Below are 10,000 nucleotides of genomic sequence, written 5' to 3' on the forward strand. Positions count from 1 at the left end.
TATATATATATATATATATATATATATATATATATATATATATATATATATCATATAATGTATACACTATATAGATTATAAGTTTATGCTATGCGTGCGTGTGTGCGTGCGTGCGTGCGTTAACCGCACAAGAAATTCTACTCGCCTCTACACGCACCAAGGCAGTCATCACAACGGAGAATAAACGTCATTGTAAGAATCTATGCACAGTTGCACAAAAGACGTTGCATTTCCAGTCCCAACCGCCATTGCCTAGTTCATGGAACTACTACTAGCATACGTAGTCTCTCCTTATAATTATCAAAGGTATTTTTTTTCTCTTAATCTTCTATATGGTCTCTCAAAATCCTCACCACATCATAATCATCCAAGCTGTCTCCCCTCATAACCCGCCACGTCCTCTCTCCTCATAATCACCAACGCCACATAGCCCCCCCACACTCCGCAACTCGTCTCGGCGCATTCCACTTTTCATGCGCTCGTTTCACTCCGCGGACGCAAACAAAGGCGCAACTCGACACCTCATTTGCATCCGCGAAGACGTCGGGTTCGGCGCGCTGTTCGCCCCGTTTATCGGCCGTGTTGGGAGGACATCGTTTGGGAGGAGGGAACGGGAGGAGAGTGTTTAGGAGGGAGGGAAGGAGGGGTGGGGTGAGGAGGGGAAGGGAAAGATTAAAGATTTAAGATTTAGTTTTCTTTCCATTTGTTACCATGGGTATTTTATGCTGGGACATGCTGTCTGTTTTATTTTGCTTCCAAATCTCCCTCTGTGCGCAAGGGATGGCCGGCGTTACCATCCACTGGCCGCGCGCGGGATTGAACGCAGGTCAGCAAAAGGGCGAGAGAGAGAGAGAGAGAGAGAGAGAGAGAGAGAGAGAGAGAGAGAGAGAGAGAGAGAGAGAGAGAGAGAGAGAGAGAGACAGAGAGAGAGAGACAGAGAGAGAGAGACAGAGAGAGAGAGAGAGAAATAAAGAGAGATAAAGAGGGAGAGATAGAGATAGATAGATAGATAGAGAGAGAGAGAGAGTAAAGTTAGTAGGGATGGAAGGAGGTAGAGAGGTGTAGGGAGGGAGGGAATGAGTTCAACTCCTCTTCTCTCCTTTTCTAGTCCCTTATTGGATCCGTTGATCTATCGGCGATTACAGCTAACCCCCTTTCTTTAAACCTTCAACCTACCCCTTGGATACACTTTTCACACTTTTTAGACATCTTCCACGAGCTTCAAAAAAGCCACGAAAAAAAAAACAACCCACTCGATTCCTCTAAACAAACTACACGAACCAGAAAACCCTGAGCACAACACCCACTAAACGCACGAACACAAAGAGCTCGGTCTATTTCTGTACTTACACTAATTGCATTTCAGACTAGTGTTTCCCTGACCGAGTAGGGCAAGAAACCTCTTAGTTGACAACAAAACTACCAAAAATACCTTGCCAATCTTTGCCCTAGTTTTTTGGCTATTTTTTTCTAATCGCGACCAAAGTAACAACAGCCCTTACTATCATAACTTTCCTGTTTTCCATAAATTAAGTCTTCTCTACATAACGCTTTTCATATCCCATGCGAACGATCTACTTAGTCATTTTTCGTTCATCATAATTGATGCGTATATCAAGCAGATTCCTTTGCTTACCTGCCCGTCGACAAAATAGACCCGAGCCATTTTAAAATAATTTACTTATCAATGAATCCCCGCCATCAATCCCCGCTCACAAAAATGTTTTAAAACTAAAACTCCAAACGTTCGCGCTATTACATACAGCAGTGAAGTGGAACGTCTATGATTCTGTCCACACATTAGGAAAATAAAGCGAGAAAATGCAAATGCCAAGACACATGTTCTAATTTTCCTAGTTCTACTGTTATCCTCCTTCGTTATCATTCCTCCTTTTGCGTCTTTGTCCCAAGAAAAACCATCTATATTCCCTTTATTCCTTTTTGCCTTCCTTTCTCTCAGCCTAAAAGTCACCCGCTTCTGTTCTCCCTCACCCCCAATTCCCCCCAACTTTCCCTCCTCCTCCTCCTCTTCCTCACTTTCTCCTTGCCTTATTTCTTTTCCTTCTACTATCCTTCCTCACTTTCCCCTCTTTCCCCTTATTTATCCTTCCCTTCTACTTCCCCCTTTTCCTTCGTCCTTCGTCCTTCTCCCCCATTTTCCTCCGTCCGTCCACTCACCCCTTTACTCCGTCCTCCTCCTCCTCCTATTTTTACCCGTCCCTCCCCCTTCCCCCTCCCCCGTTTACTCCGTCCCTCCCCATTTCTCTTCCCGGAAGAAGACTAAAGGCAAAACAAACACAAACAAAAAAGAAGAAAAGGGGAAGCGAAGAAACAAACCAAATCGTCCGTGACAAAGACGAACTGATTGCATGACGGGGGGTGAAGGAGGGGGGGGTGAATGACTACCTGTCACGAACCCAACAGGGTTTTCTTTCTTTTTTTACCTTCGCCTTTTCCACGAGCGCTCTTCTCCACCATCGGTTTATTCTCATCCTTACTTGTCTCTCTCCCATCTTCCTTCCTTCGGTTCTGTGGGTAGTCAGAGGACATTCCAGTATTTACCTCCAGCTAATTAAGATTTGGGTGGGAGTAGGCGGCAGGGGTAAGGAGTGGGGGACAGGAGTAGGAATAATTGGTTGGGGCAAGTGGTAGGGGATGGGGACAAGGTGTGCGGGGGAGGAGGGGGGGCAGAGGAAGAGACCAAGGAGTGTGAGAAACATAGGCCTACGCGCCCCGTGCGGGTGATCTTGAGCACGCTACGGGAACGCGGCGTCCTACTTCCCAACACTCTGGTAAGTACTTTTCTTCGACTCTGGTTCCCAATAAACTGAACGGGAAAAGACGAAAGAAATAAAAGTCAGACAGATCTGGGGTTTGTTTCCTGAGCGTAAGCGACGGAAACCGCTCATGCAAATACCGCAGCTTTCCCTTCACGGCGCTTCACTCCCGCTGACCACTAAGCATAGCCAAGGCCTATGATAGTGCAGACCTTGAGCACACTGCCCCGAAGGTAAATCGAGCCATGCGTCGGGCGGGGCCATTAGTCGGGGCGCCGGACACGCGACGGGCGCTGCGGCCCCGACTCGCGATCGCCGCCGCTTTGCAGGAGACGGCGTCGGCGAGCTGCGGGGGTCGGGAACCTGCGGCAGTTGTGTCGCACCTGTCGCGGTGCAAGTACGGCCTCCCGCGCCTGAATGTGCAAGGGGTCTACGGTAGGAAGTTACACGTACACATGCATGCAAACACGCAGTGCGCGCACGCGCAGGCACACACACACACACACACAATAAGTGGCTATGAGATATACGTATACATGTGTAGAAATTGATAGATAAACAGAGACAATAGATAAATAAACATAGATAGGCAGACAGATATATAAATAGAGACATACAGATAGATAAACAGAGGCAGATAGATAAACAGAAACAGATAGATATATAAACAGAGAGAGATAGATACACAGAGACAAATGTATATATAGAGAAACAGATAGATAAACAGAGACAGATAGATAGATGGATATATAAAGAGACAGATAGATAAACAAAAACAAACAGATAAATAAACAGACACAGATAAATAGAGAGAGACAAGTAGATAAATAGAGACATAGATAAATAGAGATAGATTGATTGACAGACAGGTAGGTAGATAGATAGATTGATTGACAGACAGGTAAGTAGATAGATAGATTGATAAATAGATAGTTGGATAGATAGACACAGATAGATAGATAGACAGGTAGAGAGATAGGGAGGGAGGAAGACAACGTGGGCAATTAAGCCCTTCCTCCCTCAATTTCCCTGTCGTTGACATAGTTACCCAGCCAGGCAGGGCGGCGGGCGGCAGGGGAAGCGGCGGGCAGGCGGCCAAGCATGTCTTACCTAGAAAGATGAGAAAGATAAACGTTAATTTCAGGATAATAATCATTACTGTCGAGACGATGCCTTTTTTTCTACGATCGACACTATCTCTTTTGCAATTCCTTTAGCAATTCCTTGGCAATAACTTCATACACACTGACGCCCGCTGCACCAAACTTCACCCGGGAACTCAGCAACAACTTCATCTGGAGGAAACTGGAGAGGGGATAATGGAGGAAAGGGGAGGGGGAAGGGAGGAAAGGGTAGGGGGAGAAGGGAGGAAGGGGGAGGGGGGAAAAGGGAGGAAAGGGGAGGGGGGAGAAGGGAGGAAAGGGGAGGGGGGAGAAGGGAGGAAGGGGGGAGAGGGAGAAGGGAGGAAAGGGGAAGGGGATGAGGGAGATAAGGGAAGGGGGATGAGGGAGATAAGGGAAGGGGGATAAGGGAGGAAAGAGAACGGAGAAAAGGGAAGGGGGAGAAGGGAGGAAAGGGGAGGGGGAGAAGGGAGGAAGCGGGATTGGGAGAAGGAAGGAAAGGGGAGGGAGGAGAAGGGAGGAAGCGGGAGGGGGGAGAAGGGAGGAAAGGGGGGGGGGAGAAGGAGAGGGGAGGGGAGGGGGGAAGGAGGATGGAAACGTGCACCCGTCTTGTCACCTTTCGGCTCACGGTGAAAGTGTTCGGTCCCGCCTGGCCGCCGCTCATCTTAATCACCTCGATCGCCTCACTCACCTCGATCACTTTATTCGTCTTATTCGCCCCACTCACCTCATTCGCCTCACTCACCTCATTCGCCTCACTCACCTCATTCGCCTCACTCACCTCATTCGCCTCACTCACCTCATTCGCCTCACTCACCTCATTCGCCCCACTCACCTCATTCGCCCCACTCACCTCATTCGCCTCACTCACCTCATTCGCCTCACTCACCTCATTCGCCCCACTCACCTCATTCGCCCCACTCACCTCATTCGCCTCACTCACCTCATTCGCCCCACTCACCTCATTCGCCTCACTCACCTCATTCGCCCCACTCACCTCATTCGCCCCACTCACCTCATTCGCCCCACTCACCTCATTCGCCTCACTCACCTCATTCGCCCCACTCACCTCATTCGCCCCACTCACCTCATTCGCCCCACTCACCTCATTCGCCCCACTCACCTCATTCGCCTCACTCACCTCATTCGCCCCACTCACCTCATTCGCCTCACTCACCTCATTCGCCCCACTCACCTCATTCCCCCCACTCACCTCATTCGCCGCACACACCTCATTCGCACCACTCACCTCATTCGCCTCACTCACCTCATTCGCCGCACTCACCTCATTCGCCCCACTCACCTCATTCGCCTCACTCACCCCATTCGCCCCACTCACCTCATTCTCCCCACTCACCTCATTCGCCCCACTCACCTCATTCGCCTCACTCACCTCATTCGCCTCACTCACCTCATTCGCCTCACTCACCTCATTCGCCTCACTCACCTCATTCGCCCCACTCACCTCATTCGCCCCACTCACCTCATTCGCCTCACTCACCTCATTCGCCTCACTCACCTCATTCGCCTCACTCACCTCATTCGCCCCACTCACCTCATTCGCCTCACTCACCTCATTCGCCCCACTCACCTCATTCGCCCCACTTACCTCATTCGCCTCACTCACCTCATTCGCCCCACTCACCTCATTCGCCTCACTCACCCCATTCGCCCCACTCACCTCATTCGCCTCACTCACCTCATTCGCCCCACTCACCTCATTCGCCTCACTCACCCCATTCGCTCCACTCACCTCATTCGCCCCACTCACCTCATTCGCCTCACTCACCCCATTCGCCCCACTCACCTCATTCGCCTCACTCACCTCATTCGCCTCACTCACCTCATTCGCCCCACTCACCTCATTCGCCTCACTCACCCCATTCGCCCCACTCACCTCATTCGCCTCACTCACCTCATTCGCCCCACTCACCTCATTCGCCTCACTCACCTCATTCGCCCCACTCACCTCATTCGCCTCACTCACCTCATTCGCCCCACTCACCTCATTCGCCTCACTCACCTCATTCGCCCCACTCACCTCATTCGCCTCACTCACCTCATTCGCCTCACTCACCTCATTCGCCCCACTCACCTCATTCGCCTCACTCACCTCATTCGCCTCACTCACCTCATTCGCCTCACTCACCTCATTCGCCTCACTCACCTCATTCGCCCCACTCACCTCATTCGCCCCACTCACCCCTTTCGCCTCCCTCACCTCATCCGCCGCACTCACCTCATTCGCCCCACTCACCTCAATCGCCGTACTCACCTCATTCGCCTCACTCACCTCATTCGCCCCACTCACTTCATTCGCCTCACTCACCTCATTCGCCCCACTCACCTCATTCGCCTCACTCACCTCATTCGCCCCACTCACCTCATTCGCCCCACTTACCTCATTCGCCTCACTCACCTCATTCGCCCCACTCACCTCATTCGCCTCACTCACCCCATTCGCCCCACTCACCTCATTCGCCTCACTCACCTCATTCGCCCCACTCACCTCATTCGCCTCACTCACCCCATTCGCCCCACTCACCTCATTCGCCCCACTCACCTCATTCGCCTCACTCACCCCATTCGCCCCACTCACCTCATTCGCCTCACTCACCTCATTCGCCCCACTCACCTCATTCGCCTCACTCACCTCATTCGCCTCAAGCACCTCATTCGCCTCTCACACCCCATTTGCCCCACTAAACACATTCGCCTCACTCACCTCATTCGCCCCACTCACCTCATTCGCCTCACTCACCTCATTCGCCCCACTCACCTCATTCGCCCCACTCACCTCATTCGCCTCACTCACCTCATTCGCCTCACTCACCTCATTCGCCCCACTCACCTCATTCGCCTCACTCACCTCATTCGCCTCACTCACCTCATTCGCCCCACTCACCTCATTCGCCCCACTCACCTCATTCGCCTCACTCACCTCAGTGGCCTATCTCACCTCATTCGCCTCACTCACCTCATTCGCCTCACTCACCTCATTCGCCCCACTCACCTCATTCGCCCCACTCACCTCATTCGCCTCACTCACCTCATTCGCCTCACTCACCTCATTCGCCTCACTCACCTCATTCGCCCCACTCACCTCATTCGCCTCACTCACCTCATTCGCCTCACTCACCTCATTCGCCCCACTCACCTCATTCGCCTCACTCACCTCATTCGCCTCACTCACCTCATTCGCCTCACTCACCTCATTCGCCTCACTCACCTCATTCGCCTCACTCACCTCATTCGCCTCACTCACCTCAATCGCCGTACTCACCTCATTCGCCTCACTCACCTCATTTGCCTCACTCACCTCATTCGCCCCACTCACCTCAATCGCCGTACTCACCTCATCTCACTCTCTCGCCTCGACTGCCTCACCTTATTCACCTCGATCACTTCTTTGTCTTCACACAACGCGCGTGCTCTTACTCATCCGCGCATGAGTAAAGTCCGTTGTCACTAAAGGAAGCGTATGAGAGAGAAAAGGGGAACGGGAGGAAGGGGGGGGGGCGAAAGGGGAGGGAGGGATGGAGGACGGAAGGGTGAGTGGGAGAGAAGGGAAGGAGAGTGAAGAAGGAATGGGAGAGGGAAAAGGGAAGAGAAAGAAACGCAAGGGGCTGGGGAGGGAGAGGGGGAAATGGGGGGGGGGGAGGGTGATTAAATCTTGTGTTGAAACAACGAAACAAAAGCAAAGGAAAGGTCAAGGGGGGGGGGAGTAGGAGGAGGGAGGAGGAGAGAGGACGATGCAATTTCCTCACTGTCATTTCACTTTCCCGTTTTCTATTCTTTTGGGTCATGCGAGTAGCCTTTCATTCATTTATTTTCTTTATCGTAGCTATAACCATTAGCAAACTAATCACCAGTTAAAGAACGATAAACAAAATCCAATTACAATCCGATCTGAACTTGTACGAATCCAAGTCAATACAAACAAAAACCTAATCCAATTTCAACTTAAGCCAAGATTTTCTTCTTTAATCCAAACGCACGAAACATTACACACCCAGAACACAACGCAACCCAACTCAATCCACAAGCCCCCTTCCAACACAACGCAACACAACTCAATCCACAAGCCCCCTTCCAACACAACGCAACACAACTCAATCCACAAGCCCCCTTCCAACACAACGCAACACAACTCACACCACAAGCCCCCTTCCAACACAACGCAACCCAACTCAATCCACAAGCATTCTTCCAACACAACACAACCCAAGTCAATCCACAAGCCCCCTTCCAACACAACGCAACACAACTCAATCCACAAGCCCCCTTCCAACACAACGCAACACAACTCAATCCACAAGCCCCCTTCCAACACAACGCAACACAACTCAATCCACAAGCCCCCTTCCAACACAACGCAACACAACTCAATCCACAAGCCCCCTTCCAACACAACGCAACACAACTCAATCCACAAGCCCCCTTCCAACGCAACGCAACACAACTCAATCCACAAGCCCCCTTCCAACACAACGCAACACAACTCAATCCACAAGCCCCCTTCCAACACAACGCAACACAACTCAATCCACAAGCCCCCTTCCAACACAACACAACACAACTCAATCCACAAGCCCCCTTCCAACACAACGCAACCCAACTCAATCCACAAGCCCCCTTCCAACACAACGCAACACAACTCAATCCACAAGCCCCCTTCCAACACAACGCAACACAACTCAATCCACAAGCCCCCTTCCAACACAACGCAACACAACTCAATCCACAAGCCCCCTTCCAACACAACGCAACACAACTCAATCCACAAGCCCCCTTCCAACACAACGCAACACAACGCCCCACTCCAACGCAACACAACACCCCACTCCAACGCAACAACGCAACACAACACCCCACTCCAACGCAACACAACGCAACACAACACCCCACTCCAACGCAACACAACGCAACACAACACCCCACTCCAACGCAACACAACGCAACCCAACACCCCACTCCAACGCAACACAACACCCCACTCCAAGGCAACACAACGCAACCCAACACCCCACTACAACGCAACACAACGCAACACAACACCCCACTCCAACGCAACACAACGCAACACAACACCCCACTCCAACGCAACACAACGCAACACAACACCCCACTCCAACGCAACTCAATCCAACACAACACCCCACTCCAACGCAACTCAATCCAACACAACACCCCACTCCAACGCAACACAACACCCCACTCCAACGCAACACAACACCCCACTCCAACGCAACACAACGCAACACAACACCCCACTCCAACGCAACACAATGCAACACAACACCCCACTCCAACGCAACACAACGCAACACAACACCCCACTCCAACGCAACACAACGCAACCCAACACCCCACTCCAACGCAACACAACGCAACCCAACACCCCACTCCAACGCAACACAACGCAACCCAACACCCCACTCCAACGCAACACAACACCCCACTCCAACGCAACACAACGCAACACAACACCCCACTCCAACGCAACACAACACCCCACTCCAACGCAACACAACGCAACACAACACCCCACTCCAACGCAACACAACGCAACACAACACCCCACTCCAACGCAACACAACACCCCACTCCAACGCAACACAACACCCCACTCCAACGCAACACAACGCAACACAACACCCCACTCCAACGCAACACAACGCAACCCAACACCCCACTCCAACGCAACACAACACCCCACTCCAACGCAACACAACACCCCACTGCAACGCAACACAACGCAACACAACACCCCACTCCAACGCAACACAACGCAACACAACACCCCACTCCAACGCTACACAACGCAACACAACACCCCACTCCAACGCAACACAACGCAACACAACACCCCACTCCAACGCAACACAACACAACACAACACCCCACTCCAACGCAACACAACGCAACCCAACACCCCACTCCAACGCAACACAACGCAACCCAACACCCCACTCCAACGCAACACAACGCAACCCAACACCCCACTCCAACGCAACACAACGCAACCCAACACCCCACTCCAACGCAACACAACGCAACACAACACCCCACTCCAACGCAACACAACGCAACACAACACCC

General features: G+C 51.7%; 1 protein-coding gene across 1 annotated transcript in view; it reads left to right on the top strand.

The window, feature by feature from the left end:
* Positions 1–7,434: 7,434 nt before the first annotated feature.
* The window catches only part of LOC138861768 (uncharacterized), a 9,932-nt gene continuing 7,366 nt past the window's right edge, over positions 7,435–10,000 (top strand). Inside the window, exons 1-2 of the mRNA XM_070121600.1 lie at positions 7,435–7,449; positions 7,945–8,725. Of these exons, the coding sequence (XP_069977701.1) occupies positions 7,435–7,449; positions 7,945–8,725 (796 nt within the window). The remainder of the gene's footprint in view (positions 7,450–7,944; positions 8,726–10,000) is intronic.

The sequence above is a fragment of the Penaeus vannamei genome, chromosome 5, assembly GCF_042767895.1.
Source record: "Penaeus vannamei isolate JL-2024 chromosome 5, ASM4276789v1, whole genome shotgun sequence".
Lineage (NCBI taxonomy): Eukaryota > Metazoa > Arthropoda > Malacostraca > Decapoda > Penaeidae > Penaeus > Penaeus vannamei.